We start from the raw sequence: 27292 nt of genomic DNA on the forward strand, positions 1-27292 counted from the left end.
TTTCCAGTTCAATAGAATAGATCTTCTAGCCATTAATGTAACAAATGCAATCATCCGCTGGGCGGAGGGGGGATAAACTACTATTATCCACCATTGGTAAACCAAAAATTGCAGTAATAGGATGTAGTTGCAATTTGATGTTCAGAACTGTTGAAATAATACCAAGAATATCTTTCCAATAATTTTGCAAACAGGGGCAAGACCAAAAACATGTGGGTCAATGAAGCGACTTCAGAATGACATCTGTCACAGGTTGGATTAACATGAGAATAAAATCGAGTAAGTTTGTCCTTGGACATATGAGCCCTATGTACAACCTTAAATTGTATTAGGGTGTACCAATGTACTACATACAGAATGACACACAGTTGGTAAGTCGTTTCGAGACTAGTTTATTCGAACTTCGTGGTGCTGGCATTTAATCCCTAGTGCCCGCCCTCTCTGAGCGGAAATGACATCAGAGGTGCATTACCAAAATCTCCCCCCGCGCACTGGTTATTTGTGAGCTGGTTCGCCTGCGCAGAAAGTGGGTCGCCCCATAACCCCCCCCCCCGCCCCCAGAACCGGTGATACACCCCCCAATGTCCACAGTCTGGATCAGCCTCTGTGTGGGAGGTCTGCCTCTGCGCCGTGGTGCCTGAACCTCGACCGGCTGCGCCAAGTCCACACGAGCTGGTTTGAGTCGGTCCGCTGTGAAAACCTCCTCTCTCCCCCCAATGTCCAGAACGTACATGGACCCGTTGTTGTTGATCACCTTGAACGGCCCCTCATACGGCCGCTGTAGCGGTGCCCGATGTCCGCCCCTTCGTACAAACACAAACTTACAGTTCTGCTGGTCTTTGGGTACATGGGTCGGGGTCCGTCTGTGCTGTGAAGTCGGTACGGGGGCCAGGTTGCCGAGCCTTTTGTGTAGCCTGTCCAGGACTGCTGCGGGTTCTTCCTCTTGCCCCCTTGGGGCTGGTATGAACTCTCCCGGAACGGCCAGGGGTGCGCCGTACACCAACTCGGCCAATGAGGCGTGCAGATCCTCTTTGGGCACTGTGCAAATTCCAAGCAGGACCCAGAGAAGCTTGTCCACCCAGTTAGGTCCTCTCAGGCGGGCCATGAGAGCCGACTTCAAGTGATGGTGGAAGTGTTCCACTAGTCCGTTCGACTGTGGGTGGTAGTCAGTAGTGTGGTGTAGCTGCGTTCCCAACAGGCTGACCACAGACTGGAGGTGAACTGAGCGCCTCTGTCGGAGGTAATGTGGGCTGGTACCCCAAAGCATGCTACCCAGGTTGCGATCAGTGCTCGGGTGCAGGAATTGGCAGATGTGTCGGTGAGCAGGACTGCCTCTGGCTACCTCGTGAACCGGTCTACCATCGTTAGGAGGTACCGCGCTCCTCTGGACACTGGTAGGGGGCCCACGATATCCACATGAATGTGATCGAACCCCCAGTGGGTGGGTTCGAACTGCTGCAGCGGGGCTTTAGTGTGCCATTGCACCTTGGCTGTTTGGCACTGCGCACACGTTCTGGCCCATTCACTGACCTGCTTGCGAAGTCCATGCCACGCGAACTTGCTGGAGACCAGCCGGACGGTTGTCCTGATAGATGGGTGCGCCAAACCGTGTATGGAGTCAAAAACACGCCGCCTCCAGGCTGCCGGGACGATGGGGCGAGGTTGGCCGGTAGCCACATCGCACAAGAGGGTCCTCTCACCTGGGCCTAAAAGAAAGTCCTGCAGCTGCAGACCCGAGACTGCGGTCCTGTAGCTGGGCATCTCGTCGTCTGCCTGCTGCGCCTCTCGTCGTCTGCCTGCTGCTGCATAGTCCACCCCAGGGACAGGGCCTGGACAGCTGGTCTGGAGGGGGCGTCCGCCACGACGTTGTCCTTTCCCAAGACATGCTGGATGTCCGTCGTGTATTCGGAAATGTAGGACAGATGTCGCTGCCGACCAGGGATCGGACACCTTTGTGAACGTGAAAGTCAACGGTTTGTGGTCCGTGAACGTGGTGAACAGCCTGCCTTCTAAGAAGTACCTGAAATGCCGGATTGCCAGATAAAGTGCCAACAGCTCCCGGTCAAAGGCACTGTACTGGAGCTCGGGTGGTCGTAGGTGCTTGCTGAAGAACGCCAGGGGTTGCCAGTGCCCCTCGATGAGCTGCTCCAGCACCCCGCCGACTACTGTGTTGGATTCGTCCACCATGAGGGCGGTCGGAACGTCCGTTCCGGGGTGCATCAGCATCGCGGCATCTGCCAAGGCTTCCTTGGCTTTAACGAAAGTGGCCTCGGCCTCCTCGTCCCAAGTAATGTCCTTGCCTTTACCCAACATCAGGGTGTACAAAGGGCGCATGATACGGGCTGCTGAGGGGAGGAAACGGTGGTTGAAGTTCACCATACCAACGAACTCCTGTAGGCCTTTGACCGTGTTGGGCCGGGCAAAGTGGCGGATCACGTCTACCTTGGCGGGCAGAGGTGTTGCCCCGTCTTTGGTAATCCTGTGGCCCAGAAAGTCGATGGTATCGAGACCGAACTGGCATTTGGCTGGGTTGATCGTGAGGCCGAAATCACCCAGGCGGGAGTAGAGCTGGCAGAGGTGGGACAGATGCTCCTGACGACTACTGCTGACTATAAGGATGTCGTCCAAATAGATGAACGCAAAGTCCAGGTTGCGTCCCACTGCATCCATTAGCCGCTGGAACGTCTGTGCGGCATTCTTCAGGCCGAACGGCATTCGGAGGAACTCAAACAAGCCAAACGGGGTAATAAGTGCTGTTTTGGGGATGTCTTCAGGGTGCACCAGGATTTGATGGTATCCCCAGACGAGGTCTACTTTGGAAAAGATTATTGCCCTGTGCAGGTTTGCTGCAAAGTCCTGTATGTGCAGCACAGGGTAGTGGTCTGGAGTGGTAGCCTCGTTCAGTCTGCGGTAGTCGCCGCATGGTCTCCAACCCCCAGCTGCTTTGGGCACCTTGTGCAGGGGGGAGGCCCACGGGCTGTCGGACCACTGGATAATCCCCAATTCCTCCATCCTCTTGAACTCCTCCTTCACCTGGCGGAGCTTTTCCAGGGGGAGCCTTCGTGCGCGGGCATGGAGGGGTGGTCCCTTGGTCGGGATGTGGTGCTGAACCCCGTGTCTGGGCATGGCTGCCGTGAACTGCGATGCCAGAATCGATGGAAAGTCCACCAAGATTCTGGTGAATTCGTTTTCCGACAGCGTGATGGAGTCCAGGTGTGGGGCTGGCAACTTGGCTTCACCCAGGGAGAATGTCTGGAAAGTCTCGGCATGTACCAGTCCTTTTCCTTGCAAGTCAACCAGCAGGCTGTGAGCTCGCAAGAAGTCCGCCCCCCGGAGTGGTTGGGCCACCGCGGCCAGTGTGAAGTCCCACGTGAACCGGCTGGTGCCGAACTGCAGCTGCACTGTGCGGGTGCCGTAGGTCCATATGGTGCTGCTGTTTACGGCCCTCAGGGTGGGTCCTGGCTTCCTGTTGCGGGTGTTGTACCCCGTCGGGGACAAGACGCTGATTTACGCTCTGGTGTCGACCAAGAAGCGGCGTTCCAACTGTTTGTCCCAGACGTACAAGAGGCTGTCTTGGTGGCCAGCCGCCACAGCCATTAGCGACAGCTGGCCCTGGCCCTGGCCCTTGCAGGGCGGGCGACAACGGCAGGCTTCTGTGTCCCACCGCTGGTGGTAGAAACACCACTGTTCACTGGCCTCCTCACTCCTGCCTCTGTGTTGTGTGCGCCCTCCTGCCGGGCCTGGTCTGGTCTGCTGTTGGGCGCCTGGCCTGGTAATCTGACCGACAGACGCCATGCTCTCCCTCTTGGCTTTCCACAGCACGTCTGCCCGGGCCGCCACCTTCCGGGGGTCACAGAAATCTGCGTCGGCCAGCAGCAGATGTATGTCCTTGGGCAGTTGTTCTAGGAACGCTTGCTCGAACGTGAGGCGGGGCTTGTGTCCGTCAGCCAGGGACAGCATCTCGTTCATCAATGCTGACGGCAGTCTGTCTCCCAAACCGTCCAGGTGAAGCAGGCGGGCACCTTGCTCATGCTGTGAGAGGTCAAAGGTCCCAAGGAGCAGCACTTTGAATGCTTCATATTTGCCTTCTTCAGGAGGCGACTGTATGAAATCCACAACCTGGGCGGCCGTCTCCTGATCAAGGGCACTCACCATGTGATAGTAACGTGTGGAATCAGAGGATATCTGCCGAATCTGGAACTGGGCTTCTGCTTGGGTAAACCACACGCGTGGTCGCAGCGTCCAGAAAGTCGGCAGTTTTAGCGAAACTGCGTGAACAGATGAAGAGTCAGTCATCTTTATTCATAATATTCGATATTTAATATTTTGGACACAAGAATCGATTATAGTACCTTGCCCACAATGGGTAAATTTGGAGTGTAAATCTGTACAAGACTTCCCACTGTTTTCTATTTTAGGATCTTCGCTTCCTTTTGCTTTATCTAAATTGAATAAACAAATAACTAATCCTATAGTTAAATATACATTACAAAAATGGTTTCAATTTCGTAAATTCTTCGGCTTGAATAAGTTTATCTTATCAAGCCCTATTATATCTAACATTTTTTCAGCCCTCTTTTATGGACCAAGCCTTTGTGTTATGAAAAAAAGGTATAACATGTTTTCGCGATCTATTTTTAAATAAGTTTTATGTCCTTTGAACAGCTGTCCAATAAATATAATTTGCCTGAAACTCATTTTTTTAGATACTTGCAAGTTAGAAATTTCTTGAATATTATGTTAGTCTTTTCCGAAATTATGTCCAATGGATATTACGGAAAAAATTTTAGCTCTGAATCCTTGCCAGAGGGTTTAGTAGCCATCATTTATAATATGATAATGAAAATACAGCCAGGAGTATCAGAAAAAATTAAAAATGGGAAAAAGAACTTCACTGTCTTATACCCACAGAGCGGAGGGAGAAAAATTTACAGTATCTGTAGTCTTATATGTCTCCAAATTAAATATCACTCATTTTCCACATTTAAAAGCATTGTTTCTTCAGAGTGTAGACTCTGCTGAGTTCAGTGACAAAATAGAATGACAAGGGGAAGACAGCAATCAAACAGACGGTATGCAGGGACACAAGAGAAGGGTTGTAGGAAGATCCCAGAAGTGTAACTTTGTACTTCTGGTGTGGAGTGTGAGAGGGATAGGAGCAAGGCCCTGGAAGTGCTGGGGCATTACAGATGATCTCGTGGCTCCACGATGCGGACAAGTTTAAAGTCAGATACTCAAAAATTGCAGCTTGCAATTAAGAAATGGAATGAACAGGAAAGCCGAGTAATTCTGTAAGTGCGGCTTATGCTGGGGACATAGACCAAGCGAGACAAAGAAGTGGGAGTAAGGGGTCTTTCTGGTCGAGATAGAGAATGAAGTAAGTGGCTTACTGCAGGATCCTGGAGGTGCAGCTCTATGTTGGCAGCTCCGAGATGGGGACACGGCGAGAGGCGGGGAGGGGCTCGTGCAGCTGCAGCAGCACCGTGCTGGGGACACAACGAGAACTAATGAACCCTAAACACACACATAAAATCCTGATGAAAGGGAGGGGTCTCGGCCCAAAACGTCAAATGTTCGTTCCTCTCTGCCCAACCTACTGAATTCCTCCAACATTTTTGTGTTACTCACGATTGAGAGCATCTGCTGAATCTCTTGTGTTTGTGAACCGATGGGGGTCCTGGAGCTGCAACTCCGTGCTGTGTACACACTGAAAGCTGAGTGTGGGGACCTGACGGTGGAGGAGTTGCGGGAGACGGGGAGGGGGGCGGTGAAACAATGGCGATATGCTTCTGACGGGAGAGAGTAGAATCAGCCGGCGGGTGGGGCCTGTGGGGAGCCGGGGAGGAAGAGAGATCGGCAGCGTTGGAGTTAGGGTGGTGACGGCCGGGGAGGAGGGGCGTGCGGCGGCCGGGGGAGGGAGGGCGGGCCGGGCCGTGTCCCGGACGTGCAGCTCCGCGCTGGGACTGGCTCCTCCGCAGCCATTTTGTCCAACCACAGGCGACTCTGCGACCAACCAACCAGGGCTCCGGCTGCGCTTCAATAAGGTTTGTCGCCGCTCGGCCAATGATCGCTACCGGTGGCTCCGGGCTCGGCGCTTGAACCTGGCGGCCGTCTCCTGTCAGCTAAGCGGACGGCGGCAGCGCGGCTTGAGGCGTCGCTCCTTCTCCCCTTTCCCCCGCTTCAGTTTTACCGGAGCCCCGGGCCTCGTTCGCTCTCGCCTTTCCGACCGCCCCCCCTCCAAATGTTCGCTTCCCGCTGCTCGGCCACCTGCCGCAACTCGAGCCCGAGGTTTGGGTGGGCCCTACACCAGCCGACTTCGACCGCATGCCACCCCCGGGGCTCCGGCACCCACATCTCCGCTCACCGATCCCCGGACTGTGAGGAGAGGGGGGCAGGCCCGACGGGACAGGCCGGGCGCGACACTGTGGAGGCGGGAAGGAGAGACCGCGATGCATAGGCCTGGAGCTGGGGCTTTGGACTGAGGGCTGGGGTTTAGATTGAGGCGATGCCTGTATGGGAAGGCGTGAAGTGAGGGGTAAGGGGTACCCTGATGGGTAGGGAAAGAAGAGGTTGGAGATCCCATGTTGGGAGAGTGGAAGAGACGGATAGGGGGTCGTTGGAGCGGGTGGGAAGAGAGGTAGCAAGCGAGAGGAGGGTTGTGAGTGGATGATAGGGAGCCGATGTGGGGGTTGGGCACAAAGGACGGAGTACGTGTACGTACTTGTGTGTGTTTGGGAGAAAGGGGTGAGAGGGAACCTCTGGGGTGGAAAGAGGAGGATGAAGAGCCCATTGAGGTGGGATTGAGAGGAGGATGGGAAGCCCATGGGGACTGGGGTGGGATAGAAACAGTGGATGATGGGGAACCTGCAGAGGTTGCGGAGGTAGTGGTGGTGGGTGGTGTGCGAGCCAGCCATTTGGAGGAGGGAAAAGTGAAGGTAGAACCTTTTGGTTGTTATGCAGGAAGAGCCAGTCAGTGTGGATTGTGAGGGGTGGAAGTGCATCCTAATTGAGAAAGTGAGGCTGCAAGTTAAATGGAGGGTGGGAATCATGGGGAGATATGGTTAAGTCATATGAATAGGGAAACACTGGGGAAAGAAGGTGTGCAGGGAAGTGGGCAATCTGGGGAAGGAGGGATGGAAGATGAAGATTGAAGCTCTCATTATTTGGGCAGATTGAATTGACTTTATTACTTACATCATGTACATGAGTGAAAACAGGACAGTCAACTTAATATAGAAATACAGTTGTGTCAGCATGAATTAATCAGTTGATGGCCTGGTGGAAGAAGCTGTCCCAAAGCTTGGTAGTCCTGGCTTTTTTGCTACAGTACCTTTTTCCCAGATGGTAGCATCTGAAACAGTTTGTGGTTGGGGTGACTCAGGTCCCCAATGATCCTTCAGGCTCCTTTTACACACCTGTCTTTGTAAATGTCCTGAATAGTGGGAAGTTAACATCTACAGATCTCTGCAGAGTCCTGTGATTGGGGGAAGTGCTTTTCCATACCATACGGTGATGCACCAAGTCAGAATGTTTTGTTTTATTGCAGTTTGTAAGGTTTCCCTTTTGTTCCAAGCCAAATGAGAATGAGGTGGTAGAGTTAACCCACATGATTTCCCTTTGGACTGAGTGAACATCTCTAGCTCATTAGGGAGGTAACCATGCTTTCAGCAGGCTCTAAGTTCTTATGCTCTGGCATTTTTATTCTGCCATTGCTTTGTGGTACTACCTCTTTGCACCCTTACCAGTTTCAAATTGACAGATGTGTGAATTTTCAAGCTGAGTATGTACTTTACCTCACTGCTCACTCAAATGTGAAAGAGCAGGTGCAAATCGTGTTGCTATTTTATGATTAAAACTGACAATCTCATTAGGTCAGCTGTCAAAGTTGCCCCTGAAGAAAGTTTTTTAAAAAAAGTAAAGCCCTGAATTTGTACATTCCCTTTGAGGATGTCACAAAATACAAGCAATGAATAGCTACTGAATGTCAAAGTTGTGCGAGGCAAGTTCCAAAAGATAAATTCATTGATGTTGGTCATAGCTTCTGTTTTCTCTTTATAACATAGCAATTTAAAATTTATGCTAACACTTGTGTGAATGTTCAAATTGTGTGTGTGTGCACATGTGCAGAAGAATCAACGAATCAACCTACTGTACTTGGATTTTCTTTAATTAGGGCAATTGACATTGTTGCTCTTTTGGTCTTTTTATTACCAGGCTCTGTTTTCAGCTTGCAAATGGCTGCCTGTGTCCAATTTAAATGAAGTAGCAATAAACTGAATGCTAAGGATGGAAATGAGCAGTTTATTTCATATCAAATACAAAATAAAACTAATTTGATTAGCTTCTGTTGAGCAAATATGCATGGGCAATCTAGGAAAGATGACAATTATATCGTGGATGTCATTTTCCTCAGTAGTATTCAACCATGAATTAACACTTGCTACAACAGCAGTACATCATTGCGGTTTTGGCATCCACTGATCAATAATACTGAAAGTGTCAGTTACAACAAGCAGGCCCAGTGACACATAACACCCTCAGTGGTAAATGCTTGTAGGTGCTTGATAAGAGTCTAAATTATCTGCATAACCCCATGTTGGGTATGTTTTGTGTGAGATTCATGCAGTACCTACCCTTTCTACAATGAGAGCTGTGTTACTCAGCACATTTACATGTGGGAAAATCTCCAGTGTTTTGCAGGTGCCTAAGGAAGGGTGGAAAAATTGCTTTTAAGAAGAAATGAAAAAAAAGTTCCATTACTGTAATGAGAATCAAGTTTAATATCACTAGCATATGTCATGAAGTTTGTTGTTTTGTGACAGCAATCCAGTGCAATTAAAAACTCATAAACATAGTGAGGTAGTGTTCCTGGGTTGGTTCCTTGTTCGTTCAGAAATCTGATGGCGTAGGGGAGGAAACTGTTCCTAAGTTGTTTAGAGTTTGCTTCTTTGGGCTCCTGTACCTCCTCTCTGATGGTAGTAATAAGGAGAGGACATATCCTGGGTGATTGGGTTCTTTAATGATGGATGCCGCCTTTTTGAGGCATTGCCTCTTGAAGATGCCCTCGGTGTGGGAGGCTAGTGCCCATGATGGCACTGGCTGAGTTCACAAACCTGTGCATTTGCACCTCCAAACCAGACGGTGATGCAACCAGTTGTAGAAATTTGCTAGAGTCTTTGTTGACATACCAAAACTCTTAAAACTCCTAATGAAATATAGCCGCTGTTGTACCTTTTTGCTATTTCAGAATATCCCAAAGTTCTTATAGTTATTACAATTTTTTTAACATTTCATCACTCTAGTGAAGCCAGTATGGTTTATCCTGTGGTTCAAGAATAGGGCAACAAATTGTGTAGCCCAGTGTCTACTTTTCAGAAACTTTGAATTTGTTTCTGCTTCTAAGCATATTGTAGACCTTTGTGAATTGCATAGGCTAGATTGAACTGTGCCCTGCACAGTGTGGAAGACTCAACTCCAATTTGCATATGAGAAGTGCATCTGTTCTGGGGTTCATTTCAAGCAATGTTCATTGTGTTCTGGGTAGGGTTGAATGGGGTGTCTGAATGTGTTTGTTTTGTTCCCACTGTTTTCCTATAACAGCTAATCTGCACGTAGTGTGGTCCCACCCACAAAAGTGAAATCTGCCTGGTGATGACAATGGTGACAAATACGAGACTGCAGATGGTGCAGTCTAGAGCAACAAACAATCTGAACAACTTCCGGGAGGGCCTCACAAGGTCAAGCAGCATCTGTGGAGGGGGTTGGTGGTGGTGGAAGGAATTAAGGAATTGATGTTTTGAGTTGAAACCTGGCATCAGGATGAATATGGAGGGTGGGGGGGGGGTAGATATCCAGTGTAAATCAGTGGGAGGGGTGAAACAGGGACCTGTAGATGATGGGTGGACTGAGGAGGGTGAAAGATTATGAGCAGATGGAGCTAGATAGGGGAGGAGGATTGGAGTTGGGAGACAGTCAAGTGAACCTTACCTCCATGTACCTGGCTCCCTCTGCCTTTCATTTCTTGGACTGCAACCACCTGCCTCTGCCTCCCAACCCACAAACGGTCTCCATTTGCCCGTTATCTTCAGTTCACCAATCACCTCTGGCTTTTGTCTATATACTGATTATCCTCTCCACAATTAGTTCTGTTGGAGGATTTCATCCAAAAGTCAACATTTCCTTCCCCCCCCCTCCCCATAGGTATTGTTCAACTGCTGACTTCCTCCAGCACGCGATTTACTGCCTGTTTTAACATGTCTTCCTCTGAACTATACAGTGCTCCATCTCTCAACCATGCAGATCTTTCTTTGTAGGACACGGGAGTTTAACCTAACCTTTGTGTTCTGATCTCTACTGTGGAGCTTTAACTCACAGTTTCTCAACTTGACAAAAATAATTCCACACGGGGCCACAACTGGAGAGCAGGAGATTAGTTGGTGTATAATGTGATGGCCACTGGCGATCCTGAAGCATTGGATAAATGTGTAAGAAGCCAAAACTGGAAGAATAAATGTGGAGCCATTCATGATTGTTAACTTACGTTTTTTAATGAGCCCATGTTGTTGAGACTAAGCTGCGACTGAAAACAGAACTTCCTCTGAAGTAGCACGTTTTACATACTCCAGATGGCCTGATATGCTTTAATTACTTCTGAAATGCTGGATACAACTGTGCAAGAGCAGAGCAAAGACAATAGGAAGGAAAATTTGTTTGGTGATACATTTGAGCAATTGAGGGGAACTGGGAGATTTCTGCCTACTTAATGCTGGGGGAACTTTAGCATTTCCCAGGTCATCTGAATGTTTGTTGGTTCAGTGACTCAATAGCTGTTTCTGGACGGTTTGTAAACATGATCTTTGGATTGTGCCATTTGTAAAAGAGTCACAAATGCACAGAAAAGGAATTTTGGGAGAAACTTTGCCAAGGGAATGTGGAACCTGGATGAGCACATGTAAGAAAGAATAGGTCAGCATTCCTGGTAGGTCAGGTTGAAAAGGGTGAGAGGAAACTCAAGTTTGACTTGCCTACTGCTCTGGCCAATTAAGCAGAGTAGCTTGTGCTTGCTCTGCATGTTTTATGTAGATAATTTTGATGCACCTGCTGTAACAGCTCAGTGTGCAGACTGAGGAGAACAGCTGGCCGGAAGTCCCTAAATATGTCAGCAAACTTAGATAGTTGAAGAAGTCAGGCACCTATAGACTGTTTTGGAAGAATATTTCAGCAAATTTTTCCAGATAATAGTTTTGAAGGTTTCAATCTTTATTAGAGATTAACCTTATTTGTTGAATGTACATCAAAGCGTACAGTGAAGTGTGTCGTTTACATCAAATCAGCAAGGGCAGGGCAGCCTTGTTCCAGTGTTAAAATAGCATCTTCCCCCACCCCCCGCACCCAACTCACTAACCTTAACTATGTCTTTGTAACGTGGAAGAAAACCGGAGCACCTGGAGGAAACCTACAAAACCACAGGGGAAATATATGGACAGCGGCAGGAATCGAACCCTGATCCTATAGCTGGCATTGTAAAGGGTTACGCTAACAGCTGTGCTGCTGCGCTGCACCATATAGCACAGTATGAATCGTCGTTTGTAGTTCAGATGTTGTTTTAGATTGACTAAATAAGAAAATATTCAGTGTGAATTGAATTTGGTGGTATTTGTTCCTAAACAGTGAATTGTTAGCACAGCTGAGTTTTATTTTAGTATTGCGGAGGAGAAAGAATGTTCTGGAAAGTAACACAGTAAAGATTGTCACTTTTGGTTGGTTGGAATATGGGCTTTCCTTCTCTGCAATCTGTATTGAATTGGGTTATCCTTCCATATTTTGCTGTGGCATAGAATTCCACATATGTGACAATTATAATTACCTGCTAATGAACCTAGTGCTAAAAGCATGAATGAGAAACGGAGGACTAGGTGGAGGGAAGGGTTAGATTGATCTTAGAGTAGGGTATAAGATCAACAACACATTGTGGGCTGAAGTGTGGTACTGTGGTACATTGTGGTACTGTAGTGTTCTACGTTTAAAGTATTTTATGGGACAGAATTGAGCTGTGTTAATGTACAGCCTCTTTTTGCCAGCATGTTTGAGATTCTGAATTTTTATCTGAGCCACTATTTCATTTAAAAGATCCCCTTCAAAGTGGAAAAGAATTTTAAGTTAGTATTGCTCACGTTGGTTAATTTTGTTTTCTTGTAGAAGCTTGACTTGTTTGCCTCACTTTGAAGTCAAATTTTTCCATTTGAAGTCTAAATCATGGAATCTGGTTTTTATTCTAATTTCTTATTCATTTTAGTTGCAGTATGAAGTTTCAGGTAAAGTTTTCCAATTACTGAGGTAGTTATCAGTAAGGTAAGGTAGAAAATATTGGAAACATATGTCAGGTTTGTGAACATCAGTCTCTTGTTCTGAAAAGCAATCATCTTGAAAATATTTCATTGGTGATGAAATTTGAACTGAATAGGATCCGTAGTCTCAGTGGCCACTTTATTAGGTACACCTGTATATCTCGTTAATGCAAATATCTAATCAAACAATCATGTGGCAGTAACTTAGTGCATAAAAGCATGTAGACATGGTCAAGTGTTTCAATTGTTCTTAAGACCAAACAGAATGGTGAAGAAATGTGATCTAAGTGGCTTTGACTGTGAAATGATTTTTTGTGCAAGATGGGGTTATTTGAGTATCTCAGAAATTGCTGATTTCCTCGGATATTAAACCATAAGATCAGAATTAAACCACTCATCCTATCAGGTCTGCTTCGCCATTTCATCATGACTGATCTATTTTCCCTTTCAACTCCATTCTCCTGCCTTCTCTGGGTATCCTTTGACACTCTGACTAATCAAGAAACTATCAACTTCTGCCTTAAATACACACATTGACCTGGCCTCCACAGCTGTCTGTGGCAACAATTTTCACATATTCCCTACCTTCTGACTCTATCTAGGCCTTTTAGCATTCAATAGGTTTCAATGAGATTCCCCCTCATTCTAGCGAGCAGGCCCAGAGCTATCAAATGTTCTTCATACAATAACCCTCGAATTCCCCTATCATTTTCTTGAACCTCCTCTGAACCCGCTTCGATGTCAGCACATCCTTTCTTAGGTAAAGGGCGATCTTGTACGAGTCTCTTTGCATGTAAGATTTTGAAATTTTCTACCCATTTAGAAAATTATCTACATTTTTGTTCCTTCTACCAAAGTGCATAACCATACACTTCCTGACATGGTATTCCATCTACCATTTCTGTGCCCATTCTGCTAATTTATCTAAGTCCTTCTGCAGCCTCAAAACTCTCTGCCCCTCCACTTATCTTCATGACATCCACAAAGCCATCAGTTCTGTCATTTAAATCACTGACATATGATGTAAAAAGAAGTGGTCCCAAGACTGTCCCCTGTGGAACACCGTTAAGACACCGGCAGCCAACCAGAAAAGACTCCTTTTATTCCCACTTTGCCTCCTGCTAATCAACTAATGTTATATCCGTGCTAATATCTTTCCTGTAATACCATGGGCTCTCAACTTGTCCAGCAGCCCCTTCTGGCACCTAGTCTATCATGCTTGTTATTTCCTCAAAAGAATTTTCTGATGGACTTGTCAGGCAAAATTTTCCATTAAAGAAACCATGATAACTTTGGCCTATTTTGTCATGTGTCTCCAAGTACCTGAGACAGTCAACTCCAACATCTTTCCAACCATTGACGTCCTAATTCTGCTCTTGTTTCTTATGGTCTTATAGGATATGGCAAGAAGCCAGGTGTATGGGGTTGAGTGGGATCCAGGATTGGCCATGATGGAATGGCAAACCAGACTTGATGGGCTGAATGGGCTAATTCTGCTATGTCTTCTGGTCTTATAGACTAACTGACCTATAATTTCCTTTCTGCTGCCTCCCTCCTTGAAGAGTTGAAGTAACATTTGCAATTTTCCAGTCCTCCGGAACCAAGCTAGTATCTAGTAATGCTTGAAAGGTCACTACCAATGCTTCCACAACTCCCAGCCACCACTTTCAGAACCCTGGGGTGTAGGCCATCTGGTCCAGGTGGCTTATCCACCTTCAGACCTTTCAGCTTCCTAAACACTTTCTCCCTAGTAATAGCAATTACTTTCACTTCTCTGACACTCTTGAACTTCCAGTATGCTGTTAGTGTCTTCCACAGTGAAGGCAGATGCAAATTACTTGTACAGTTTGTACGTTATTTCCTTGTTCCATATTACTACCTCTCCATTTTCCAGTGGTCTGATCTACTCTCGTCTTCTTTACTCTATATGTACTGTATCTGAAAAATCTTTTGGCATCCTCTTTGATATTGTTAGCTAGCTTACCTCCATGTTTCCCCTTTTCACTCCTTATGGCTTTCTTTTCTGTTGCCTTCTGATGGTTTTTAAAAGTTTCAAATCCTGTAACTTCCCACTAATTGTTGCTCTATTATATGCCATTTCTTTGCTTTTATGTTGCTTTTGACTCCCCTTGTCAACTTCTTTAAATTGTTATCTATCCTGCACCTTAGGAATTTCAGACTTTAGCTTCTCCCTCTCAAATTGCAGGGTGAAGTCTGTCATTATGATCACCACCTCCAGAGGGTTCCTTTACCTTAAACTCCCTAATCAGATCTGATTCATTACACAATACCCAGTCCAAGATAGCCTTTCTCCTAGTGGGCTCAACCACAAGCTGTTCTAAAAAGCCATCTCGTAGCCATTCTACAAATTTCCCCTCTTGGGATCCAGCACCAATCTGCCTGCATATTCAAATCCCCCATGACTGTCGTAACATAGCCCTTTTGACATGCATTTTCTATCTTTCACTGTAATTTGTGGCCAACATCCTGTCTATTGTTCAGAAGCCTGTATAATACAACTCTCTTCAGGGTCTTTTTACTCTTGTAGCTTCTTAACTGTGCACACAAGGCTTCTACATTTTCCAATCCTATGTAATCTCTTTCTGATTTCAATTTTTACCCCCTCTGCCGACCTGCCTGTCTTTTTGATACAATGTGTATTCTTGGAAATTAAGCTCCCAATGATGATCTTCTTTCAGCCACGACTCAGTGATGCCCACAATGTCATGCCTACCAACGTCTGTGCTACAAGATCATCTACCTTATTCCGTGTACTGCATACACTTTTAGTCATCACCCTTTTTGATTTTACTCCCATGTTACACTGCAACTCATTCCAGTGATTGTTTTCACAAACAACAATCTCTCGTGTTTACAGAGAATGGTGCGAAAAGCAGAACATCCTGTGAGTGGCAGTTCTGTGGGAAAAAACGCCATGTCAATGAGAGGTCAAAGGAGAATGGCCAGACTGGTTCAAACCAACAGGAAAGGGACAGTAACTTAAAATAATCATGCATTACAACAGTAATGTGCAGAAGAGCATCTCTGAATGCACAACACGTCGAAACTTCAAGTGGTAGCATAAGGCCTCGAACATATGCTCAGTGACCACTTTACTAAGTACAGGAGGTACCTAATAAAGTGACCACTCAGTGTATATTCAGTTCTGACCTGAAACTCAAATTTGTTTGTTTACAGCTACTTTGAATTTTCTGGGATGCTTTTCACCCTGTGTTACATTTTTTTAATAGAGTTGTATAGATGTGAATAGGTATGGAGTATTGTGGGAAAGGCTGATGAGCTGAGGGTGTGGATTGACACGTGGAATAATGACATGGTAGCCATTAGTGAAACTTGGCTATAGGAGGGGCAGGACTGGTAGCTTAATGTTCCAGGGTTTTGATGTTTCAGACGTGATAGAGGCAGTTGTGATAGTAGGGAATTTTTATTTTACACATGTTGATTGGAACTCCCATACTGTTAAAGGTCTAGATGGGTTTGAGTTTGTAAATTCAGGAAAGTTTTCTAAATCAATATGTAGAGGTACTGACTAGCGAGGATGCAATATTAGATCTCCTATTAGGAAACGAGTTAGGACAGGTGACAGAAGTGTTTGTAGGGGAACACTTTGGTTCCAGTGATCATAACACCATTAGTTTCAACTTGATCATGGATAAAGATAGATCTGGTCCTTGGGTTGAGGTTCTAAACTGGAAAAAGGCCAAATTTGAAGAAATGAGAAAGGATCTAAAAAATGTGGATTGGGACAGGTTGTTCTCTGGCAAGGATGTGATTGGTAGATGGGAGGCCTTCAAAAGAGAAATTTTGAGAGTGCAGAGTTTGTATGTTCCTGTCAGGATTAAAGGCAAAGTGAATAAGAATAAGGAACCTTGGTTCTCTAGGGATATTGAAACTCTGATGAAGAACAGAGATGTATGACATGTATAGGAAACAGAGCAATTAAGGTGCTTGAGTATAAGAAGTGCAAAAAATATACTTAAGAAAGAAATCAGAGGGCTAAAAGAAGACATGAGGTTTCTTTGGCAGTCAAGATGAAGGATAATCCAAAGAGCTTCTACAGGTATATTAAGAGCAAAAGGATAGTAAGGGATAAAATTGGTCCTCTTGAAGATCAGAGTGATTGGCTATGTGTGGAACCAAAAGAAATGGGTGAGATCTTAAATGGGTTTTTTGTGTCTGTATTTACTAAGGAAACTGGCATGGAGTCAATGGAAATAAGGCAAACAGTGAGTAGTGAGGTCATGGAACATATACAGATTGAAGAGGAGGAGGTGCTTGCTATCTTGAGGCAAATCGGAGTAGATAAATCCCCAGGACCTGACAGGGTATTCTCTCGGACCTTGAAGGAGTAGTGTTGAATTTGCAGGGGCCCTGGCAGATATATTTAAAATGTTGGTATCTATGGGTGAGGTGCCGGAGGATTGGAGGATAGCCCATGTTGTTCTGTTTTTTTTTAAAAAAAGGCTCTAAAAGTAATCTGGGAAATTGTAGGCTGGTAAATTTGACGTTGGTAGTAGGTAAATTATTGGAAGGAGTACTAAGAGATAGGATCTACAAGTATTTGGATAGACGGACTTATTAGGGAGAGTCAACACGGCTTTGTGCGTGCTAGGTCATGTTTAAGAAATTTATTAGAGTTTTTCAAGGAGGGTCCATTGTTACTTGTCATCTATATGACAATTCTTTATGTTCCTGTTAGGTTGAAAGGAAAGGTTAAATGTTTGAGAGAGCCATGGTTTTCAAGGGATATTGGAAACTTGGTTCAGAAAAAGAGAGAGATTTACAATAAATATAGGCAGCATGGAATAAATGAGGTGCTCGAGGAATATAAAGAATCTTAAAGAAATTAGAAAAGCTAGAAGAAGATGTAAGGTTGCTTTGGCAAGTAAGGTGAAAATAAATCCAAAGGGTTTCTACAGTTATAGTAATAGCAAAAGGATAGTGAGGGATAAAATTGGTCCCTTAGAGAATCAGAGTGGACAGCTATGTGTGGAGCCAAAAGAGATGGGGAGATTTTGGACAATTTCTTTTCTACGGTATTCACTAAGGAGAAGGATATTGTGTAAGGTAAGGGAAACAAATAGGGTTGTTATGGAAACAATGATGATTAAAGAAAGGGAAGTACTAGAGCTTTTAAAGAATATAAAAGTGGTAAGTCTCCGGGTCATGACAGGATATTCCCTAGGACCTTGAGGGAAGTTAGTGTAGAAATAGCAGGGGCTCTGACAGAGATGTTTCAAATGTCATTAGAAATGGGGATGGTGCCGGAGGATTGGCGTATTGCTCATGTGGTTCCATTGTTTAAAAAGGGTTCTAAGAGTAAACCTAGCAATTATCAGCCTGTAAGTTTGATGTCAGTGGTGGGTAAATTAATGGAAAGTATTCTTAGAGATGGTATATATAATTATCTGGATAGACAGGGTCTGACTAGGAGCAGTCAACATGGATTTGTGCGTGGAAGGTCATGTTTGACCAATCTTACTGAATTTTTTGAAGAGGTTACTAGGAAAGTTGAAGAGGGTAAAGCAGTGGATGTTGTCTATGTGGACTTCAGTAAGGCCTTTGACAAGGTTCCACACGGAAGGTTAGTTAAGAAGGTTCAATCATTAGGTATTAATATTGAAGTAGTAAATTGGATTCAACAGTGGCTGGATGGGAGATGCCAGAGAGTAGTGGTGGATAACTGTTTGTCAGGTTGGAGGCCGGTGACTAGTGATGTGCCTCAGGGATCCGTACTGGGTCCAATGTTGTTTATCATATACATTAATGATCTGGATGATGGGGTGGTAAATTGGATTAGTAAGTATGCAGATGATACTAAGATAGGTGGCGTTGTGGATAATGAAGTAGGTTTTCAAAGTTTGCAGATAAATTTAGGCCAGTTAGAAGAGTGGGCTGAAAGATGGCAGATGGAGTTTAATGCTAATAAGTGTGAGGTGCTACATTTTGGTCAGAATAATCAAAATAGGACATACATGGTAAATGGTAGGGCATTGAGGAATGCAGTAGAGCAGAGTGATCTAGGATTAATGGTGCATAGTTCCCTGAAGGTGGAATCTCATGTGGATAGGGTGGTGAAGAAAGCTTTTGGTATGCTGGCCTTTATAAATCAGAGCATTGAGTATAGGAGTTGGGATGTAATGTTAAAATTGTACAAGGCATTGGTGAGGCCAAATTTGTAGTATTGTGTACAGTTCTGGTCACTGAATTATAGGAAAGATGTCAACAAATTAGAGAGAGTACAGAGGAGATTTACTAGAATGTTACCTGGTTGTCAGCACCTAGGTTACAGAGAAAGGTTAAACAATTTAGGTCTTTATTCTTTGGAGCATAGAAGGTTGAGGTACTTGATAGAGGTATTTAAAATTATGAGGGGATTAGATAGAGTTGACATGGATAGGTTTTTTCCATTGCGAGTAGGGGAGATTCAAATAAGAGGACATGAGTTGAGAGTTAAGGGGTAACATGAGGGGGAGCTTCTTTACTCAGAGAGTGGTTGCTGTGTGGAACGAGTTTCCGGTAGAAGTGGTAGAGTGGTAGAGGCAGGTTTGATATTTTAAAGTAAAATTGGATAGGTATATGGACAGGAAAGGAATGGAGGGTTATGGGCTGAGTGCAGGTCAGTGGGACTAGGTGAGAGTAAGCGTTCGACATGGACTAGAAGGGCTGAGATGGCATGTTTCTGTGCTATAATTGTTATATCAATGATCTGGATGTTAATGGTGGTAAATTGGATCAGCAAATTTGCTGATGATACAAAGATTGGAGCTGTAGTGGACAGTGAGGAAGATTTTCAAAGCTTGCAGAGGGATCTGGACTAGCTGGAAAAATGGGCTGAAAAATGGCAGATGGAGTTTAATATAGACAAGTGTGAGATATTGCACTTTGGAAGGAAAAACCAAGGTAGAACATATAAGGTAAATGGCAGGACATTGAGGAGTGCGGTAGAACAGAGGGATCTAGGAATACAGATAGAAAATTCCCTAAAAGTGGCGTCATAGGTAAATAGGGAGTAAAGGGAGCTTTTGGTACATTGGCCTTTATAAATCAAAGTATTGAGTATAAGAGTTGGAATGTTATGGTGAGGTTGTGTAAAGCATTGGTGAAGCCAAATTTGGAGTATTGTGTGCAGTTTTGATCACCGAATTACAGGAAGGATATTAATAAGGTTGAAAGAGTGCAGAGAAGGTTTACAAGGATGTTGCCGGGACTTGAGAAACTGAGTTACAGAGAAAGGTTGAATAGGTTAGGACTTTATTCCCTGGAGCCTAGAAGAACGAGGGGAGATTTGATATAGGTATATAAAATTATGATGGGTATAGATAGAGTGATTACAAACAGGCTTTTTCCACTGAGGCTGGGGGAGTAAAAAACCAGAGAACGTGGGTTAAAGATGAAGGGGAAAAAGTTTAAAGGGAATTTTTTGTGGGGGGGGGCTTCTTCACACAGAGAGTGGTGGGAGTGTGGAATGAGCTGCCAGATGAAGTAGTAAATGCAGGCTCACTTTTAACATTTAAGAAAAACTTGGACAGGTACATGGATGAGTGGTGTATGGAGGGATATGGTCCAGGTGCAGGTCAGTGGGACTAGGCAGAAAAATGGTTTGACACAGCCAGGAAAAGCCAAAAGGCCTTTTTCTGTGCTGTAATGTTCTATGGAAGATCACACAGACATAGGAAAGCATGTATTCTTTTTCTGAGGAAAGGTGTTTTATAAACAGGAGGTCATAGGTTTAAACTGAGGTGAGAGATTTAAAAGGGTCATTGGGGCAGCTTCTTTATGCAGAGGATGATGCATATTTGAAATGAGCTGTCAGAAATGGTGGTTGAGGTGGGCACATTATTACCATTTAGAAGTCCCTTAGATAAGTGATTGGATAGAAGAGGTTCAGAGAACTATGGGTCAAATGCAACCAGATGAGACTAGTTCACTGGGCATGGATGATTTTGGGTGAAGGTCCTGTTTCTATGCTATACAGTTGATTGTGTTATACAGTAGATTTCACAAGGCCTGTTTTTCTTTGTGAAGGTACTTATAAAATTTTTTATTAAAATAAATGATATGAAATTAGAATTCACTGTAGGTTTTAAGCTTGGGTATAGCTTTTGGTGTGATGCTATTATAGCTCGGGGTGTTGGAGTTCAGTGTCTGATTCTGGTGTCCTACAATGAGTCTGTGCATCATCCCTGTAAATGCATGAGTTTCCTCCGGATGCTCTGGTTTCCTTGCACAGACAGACAGACATACCTTATTGATCCCGAGGGAAATTGGGTTTCATTATAGCCGCACCAAGAATAGTGAAGAAATATAGCAATATAAAACCATAAATAATTAAATAATAATAAGTTAATCATGCCAAGTGGAAATAAGTCCAGGACCAGTCTATTGGCTCAGGGTGTCTGACACTCTGAGGAAGGAGTTGTAAAGTTTGATGGCCACAGGTAGGAATGACTTCCTGTGCTGCTCAGTGTTACATCTTGGTGGAATGAGTCTTTGGCTGAATGTACTCCTGTGCCTAACCAGTACATTATGGAGTGGATGGGAGTCATTGTCCAAGATGGCATGCAACTTGGACAGCATTCTCTTTTCAGACACCACCGTCAAAGAGTCCAGTTCCACCCCCACAATATCACTGGCTTTAGGAATGAGTTTGTTGATTCTGTTGGTGTCTGCTACCCTCAGCCTGCTGCCCCAGCACACAACAGCAAACATGATAGCACTGGTGCCACAAATTCATAGAACATCCTCAGCATCATCCGGCAGATGTTGAAGGACCTCAGTCTCCTCAGGAAATAGAGACGTCTCTGCCCCTTCTTGTAGACAACCTCAGTGTTCTTTGACCAGTCCAGTTTATTGTCAATTTGTATCCTCAGGTATTTGTAATCCTCCACTATGTCCACACTGACGGCTTGGATGGAAACAGGGGTCACCGGTACCTTAGCCTTCCTCAGGTTCACCACCAGCTACTTAGTCTTTTTCACATTAAGCTGCAGATGATTCTGCTCGCATCATGTGACAAAGTTTCCCACCGTAGCCCTGTACTCAGCCTCATCTCCCTTGCCGATGCATCCAACTATGGCAGAGTCATCAGAAAACTTCTGAAGATGGCAAGACTCTGTGCAGTAGTTGAAGTCCGAGGTGTAGATGGTGAAGAGAAAGGGAGACAGGACAGTCCCCTGTGGAGCCCCAGTGCTGCTGACCACTCTGTCTGACACACGGTGTTGTAAGCGCACGTACTGTGGTCTGCCAATCAGGTAATCAATAATCTATAACACCAAGGAAGCATCCACCTGCATCACTGTCAGCTTTTCACCAGCAGAGCAGGGTCCAAAGATGTACCGGGTAGGTTAATTGGTTACTGTAAATTTTCTTGTGATTAGATTGGGGTTTAATCAGTGGGTTGCTGGCAGTGAGGCTCAAAGGTCCAGAGGGTCTATTCTGCGCTGTATCTCTAAATAAGTAAATTATAGTTTTTTAATAAAGTCATTCAACCATTGAGCATCATCACAGCTCTGAAGATTATCTTAACAATTCGCAGCAAGTCAGTGTAATATTTGAATAAAAACAAATGCTGAAAACACGTAGCTTGGTCGACGTCCAAAAAAACAATGTTTTGAATTTGTCGTTGTTATCACAACTTAGATTTTAATTTAAATTGTTTGCTAATGCATAAACTTTAAAGGAATAAAAGACCTTCAACACATGGTAGTATTTGAATGGCCATCCTTTGCCACAACAGATTGTACAAATTAGTTGACCATTTTACAGAGCTGTTCAGTGATTAAAATGTTTCCTGCAAACTTGTTGGATGTCAACAGAATAATGAAAATTAGTGTAGGCTTTGATTATGAAACAAATTTTACATCTTCAGCATACTCAAAAGGAAAGGTTTATATGGGTCAAACATGAACATAGCTCAGGTGGGTATCTTGGTCAACATAGCTGAGTTAGGGCAAATAGCCTATATCCATGCATTATGAGTCTATGGCATTGTTTTAAAATAAAGCCATGAGTGTTTATGTATGAGGAATGTTACATGGCTCTGGGCCTGTACTCAGTGGAGTTTAGTAGAATGAGGGGGGATCTCATTGAAACCTATTGAATATTGAAAGGCCTAGATAGAGTGGATATAGAGAGGTGATTTCCAAAAGTAGGTGAGTCTACTACCAGAGGGCACAGCCTCAGAATAGACGAACAATGTGGAGAAATTTATTAAGCCAGAAGGTGGAGAATTTATGGAATTCATTGTCACAGACGGCTTTGGAGGCCAACTCAATCGGTATATTTAAAGCAGAAGTTGATAGGCTCTTGATTAGTTAGGACATGAAAGGTTACAAGGAGAATGGGATTGAGAGGGATGTTAAATTAGCCATGATGGAATGGCAGAGCAAACTCCATGGACTGAATTCTGATCCTATGGAATATTTTGTTCTAAAGTACTTCAAGCAGATCATGTGAATTTTGATCAACTGTATCTAATTCATACATTTTGGTTATTGATCTAGTTGCTGATCCTCATTTCAATGTAAGGAACTACAACACGAGTATGCCATGTTTATGGCTAGCTGTTTTATAAACTTAGTTTCCAATGCTTTAGTACTTTTGTTTTTAGGACTAGGTGTGGAAAAGGAAAAATATCCAGGACAAGAAAATGCAGAAGAAAAATCTCAGCTGCTTGGAACTCCCCAGAAATATTAAATTTGCATAACAAACATGTTAAATCTTGCATTTAAGGTTTAAGATTGCAAGTATTTATGTTCTTAAGTATTTAAACTGAAGTTGCACAATTATTTTTCTTTGAGCATAGGAGTTTTGCAGTTGAATGAAGTAGTTTATAAAGACTAAGACAGGACTGCAGCAATTCCTCGGAGGTGACGTACTTCCAAAGAGATATTAAACAAAGCCCAGTCTTTTCTGTTAGGAGTACATCCTATTGGGTGTGGTACTGTCTGTGTGAATCTATTATGTACTTGAATTAGTAACTGAATATGATTTCATTGTCAAAGCAGGCTAGGATGTGCTATTTAATTCTCTTGGTAACATCAGAAGTATAGGCTAGGTTTGGATTCAGATTTATTTATTGCATGTATATCAAAACATGCATATGTTATTTGTGTTAGCAACCAACATGCTCAAGAACATGCTGGGGGCAGCCTGCAAGGGTCATCACACATTCCAGCGCTAACATACCATGCCCACGATGTTTAGCAGACCATCACAAGTAGCAACAAAAGAAGATAACAACGGAAAAACAGGCCCCTTCCCCTTCCTTCCACCCACTCCGCCTCTGGGCCTCCAGTCCTTGGAGAAGCCCATATGTTCCCCCAAAGCCTGCTTCGCCAATCAGAAAGTTTGTGGTTGATTTAGATCGCAGACACTCCTTAATTTTTTTTTCTCTCCTAATCCCTTTCATTACTGAAACTGTTTATATCAGCCTTGAGTTTGATTAATGACTCAGTTCTCTAGGGTAGAGAATTCTAAACATTTGAAACTTTCCTTCTGATGGCCATATTTATTGAGTACCTTGCTTTTCACCCAATATGGTGGCTTAGTGGTTGGTGTAATGCTGTTATAGTGCCAGTGACCCAGGTTCAATTCTGGCGCAGTCTGTAAGGAGTTTGTACATTCTCCCCAAGGTCATGTAGCATTCCTCCGGGTACTACACTTTCCTCCCATATTCCAAAGATGGTACAGGTTAGTAGGTTAATTGGTCACAGCTGTAATTGGGCAGCGTGGGCTTGTTGGGCTGGAAGGGCAAGTTACCATGCTAGGTCTCTAAATAAATAAATAAAATAGTAATCTATTGTAAGTACAAGTCATATCTCTCCTAGTCTGGCCTCGTTTCAAGTTGTTTAGAAGAAAGTATTGCATATGTTATGTCCTGGTCAAGATTTTTATGCTATCGGTATTCCATTTTAATAGTTCTGTAAGGGCAGTCTGTTCTGCTTTCAACATGTTTGGGTTTGAGCTAAAGATAGGGGGCTATGTTGTTCAGCTTGGGAATGTTGTTTCAGCCAATCAGGATGGTGGAATTAGGAGAAGGTTCTAGACAATGCTGGGCAGAGAGGTTTTTGTGATGGATACTGGTGTGGGTCGAGGTCTTTTTGCTGGGAGCTGGGAGAAGACGGGAGGAAAATTGGCTGAGGATGCTGTCCCTGTTGCACGAGGTGCTTTGTGCAGATGAACGAGTTCAAGGAGGAAGGACCAATACTCTGAGATGGATTTTGAGTGACATTCAGATGGTGGTGTGTGCTTTCACGCAGACCGTAGGTCCAGCATGGGAGTTAAAGACAGCTTCAAGATGAGCTGCAACTTGTGTGCACATTTGGACTGAGTAAACGTAACGGACCCTTTTTATTTTTTTATTTTTACTACAGTCTGATAAAGCTGATATATGTAAACGTGTTTTCTCTATAATATGCAGTGTACAGTCTGTTATTTCTTGCCAACAGCTAATTGCATGGGGACAGTATTAGAATAGATCGGGGTTTGGATGATTGAGACATTCCATCTTCCTGGCTTTGGTGGGATCCAAGTCATACCTACCATAGACATACGGAGTTTGAGAAAGGTGATTTTCTCACTGCTGAGTCCAGTGGTTATTAGCAAGGGGCTAACGAGCAACATCTCCAGAGATGTCCGGTAAAAATGGGTTTCACATATAAATCACTTAAATCTCATGGTTCAGTTACTGAAGCTGATTTTCTGATTTGCATCTTACCTAGATAAAGACTTGCACTTCCATAGCACCTTTAGTGTGCTTCCGGCATCTTAAATTTTATGTAAAGTGTGTCAGTATTTTTGAACAATGTTTATTGGCATGATGCAGGAGTTGCTATATATTACACGTGCATTACAAGCTTTCCACAAATATCAATGTGCTAATAACAAGATGATCTTTTTTTTGTGATAGTGATTGAGAGAGAAGTAATAGTGAGGTTACCTCAGGTAATTTTCCCATTCCTCTTCAGGACAGCACTATATATAGGATGTTTTACATTCACATCAAAAAGCAGAAAGGACCTTGGTTTAAGGTGTCATTGGGGAGATGAGTCAGCTTCAGTACAGTATTGATGTAGCAGCCTTGATTGTACTAATTGTACTAATGTTTCTGTAGTGGGACTAGAACCTATAATCTTCAGAAGCAGGGTCAAGGCAGCTAACAGCTGAGTCCCAACTGATGCTTAGTGAGCACAATGTTTAAATTTGAAGATAAATAATACATACCAATATTTTTGGATCATAATTGGTCCATAACTTGCATACAGCTATATAGTTGATTTAGAACATACAAAACATAGAATAGTAAAGCACTGGAACAGGTCCTATAGCCCATGATGTTGTATTGAACTAATTCGCAAGTATTTAATGCCTAACTAAATTAATCCCTTCTGCCTGCATAATGTACATACTCTTCTATTTTCTGAGCAGAAGTGATATAGAAATCTCTATAGGCAGAGGTTTGCAGAAATAACATGCATTTGGATGTAGTTTCAGCGTATAGGTACACTTTCCTTACAGAAAGCAGGGGTTAGATTATTGTATCTGACCTTTCTTCTCCAATATTACAGATGGATGGTGACAGTTCCACCACAGATGCTACCCAGTTAGGAATCGCAGGTGATTACATCAGTGGAAGCCACTATGTGCTACAGTCTCATGAAGGTAAGAAGTTACTACAATTAGAAACACAACTAAAATTTGTGACTTTCCTCCAAAGTATATCTAGCAGAGGGTCACAATGCATGTTGCCATATAAACTTCTGTATTGTGGTGCTGGTTTGGGGGGATTTGAGATGGGGTGGGGAATGAGCTGACACTGTTTTACTGCTATGAGCTCATTGATATTTTTCTCATCACGATTACCACCTAGCAGAGACTAAGCAAGCTTACCATAGTTGTCAAGGCACTGTTATCCATCACTGTTTGGACAGGTTGAAGGATTCAGTGCAGGGTTTTTTTTTAACCTTGTGACCTCCCCTATATTTAAGAATAAAGACCTGATTAAAAATTTGCTTTTCATTGCACCAGCATGTCAAGGTTCCTGTGGTAGTGTAGTGGTTAGTGCAATGCTATAACAGCTCAGGAGTTCAATTCTAGTGTCCTCTGTAAGAAAGCTTTTATGTTCTTTCCACGAGCGTGTGGACCCACAGTCCAAGGGTGTACTAGTTAGTAGGGTAATTGGTCATGGTAAATTGGACTGTAGTTAAGCTAAGGTTAAATGGGTGAGTTATTGAACAGTTGCGGCTCTTTGGGTCAGAAGGGCCCATTCTGCACTGCATGTTTAAAATATGAGGTATAGTCATCACCGTAGTGCAGGAAATCCTGCAGCCAGTATCATACAAATGGTAACACAATGACCAGGTCATTTAGTTTGGTACTGATGACTGAGGGATAAAGATTGCCTTAGGAAAAGGCGGCAGGTAAGTATTTTAGTGATGCAAATACAAAAAAAGTCGCAATGTTGATGAAAATAACTGTTTTTGCCCAAAAAGAGAAATGGAATCTTTTGCAGGTATGTGAAAGATAAAAGGTATAAAGACTTTTAATTTAACATCTCCTTGGGAAAACAGTGTCCTCATCAATACAATATACCTCAATACAACATGATGATCAGCCCTGATTCCTGAATTCAGATGAAGCTCTAACAAATGCTGTTGTCATAGTAGCGCAGAAAAAAGAAATTCTATGGTATCATAAACTATTCAAAAAGGACCTGCTTCTGTCTCGTCATTCTTAATATGAAGTAAGTTTACAATAGTGATACGATATCTGTGACCAAATCAGCACCCCATCGACTAAATATTTATAAATTCCAATGTGAACTATGAATTTGAGAGCCAGGGCAAGTGGGAAATGTTCAAGAGAAAATAACCACATGTTCCATCAGAAGTTTTATTTGTTACTTGCGTTTTGTTTAGTTA

At 43.9% G+C, this 27292-nt stretch overlaps 1 protein-coding gene across 8 annotated transcripts in view; it reads left to right on the top strand.

Moving 5' to 3' along the window:
- The first annotated feature begins 5667 nt into the window (after positions 1–5667).
- LOC132398334 (nuclear transcription factor Y subunit beta-like) overlaps positions 5668–27292 on the top strand; it is a 39615-nt gene continuing 17990 nt past the window's right edge. Inside the window, exons 1-2 of one of the 8 annotated variants that reach the window (XM_059977596.1) lie at positions 5668–5713; positions 25940–26033. In XM_059977596.1, the coding sequence (XP_059833579.1) occupies positions 5669–5713; positions 25940–26033 (139 nt within the window). In that variant the 5' untranslated portion in view covers position 5668. The other 7 variants (XM_059977602.1, XM_059977601.1, XM_059977598.1 and 4 more) reach the window with 7 other exon arrangements.

Source organism: Hypanus sabinus, chromosome 8 (genome assembly GCF_030144855.1).
Source record: "Hypanus sabinus isolate sHypSab1 chromosome 8, sHypSab1.hap1, whole genome shotgun sequence".
NCBI classification, from domain to species: Eukaryota; Metazoa; Chordata; class Chondrichthyes; order Myliobatiformes; family Dasyatidae; genus Hypanus; species Hypanus sabinus.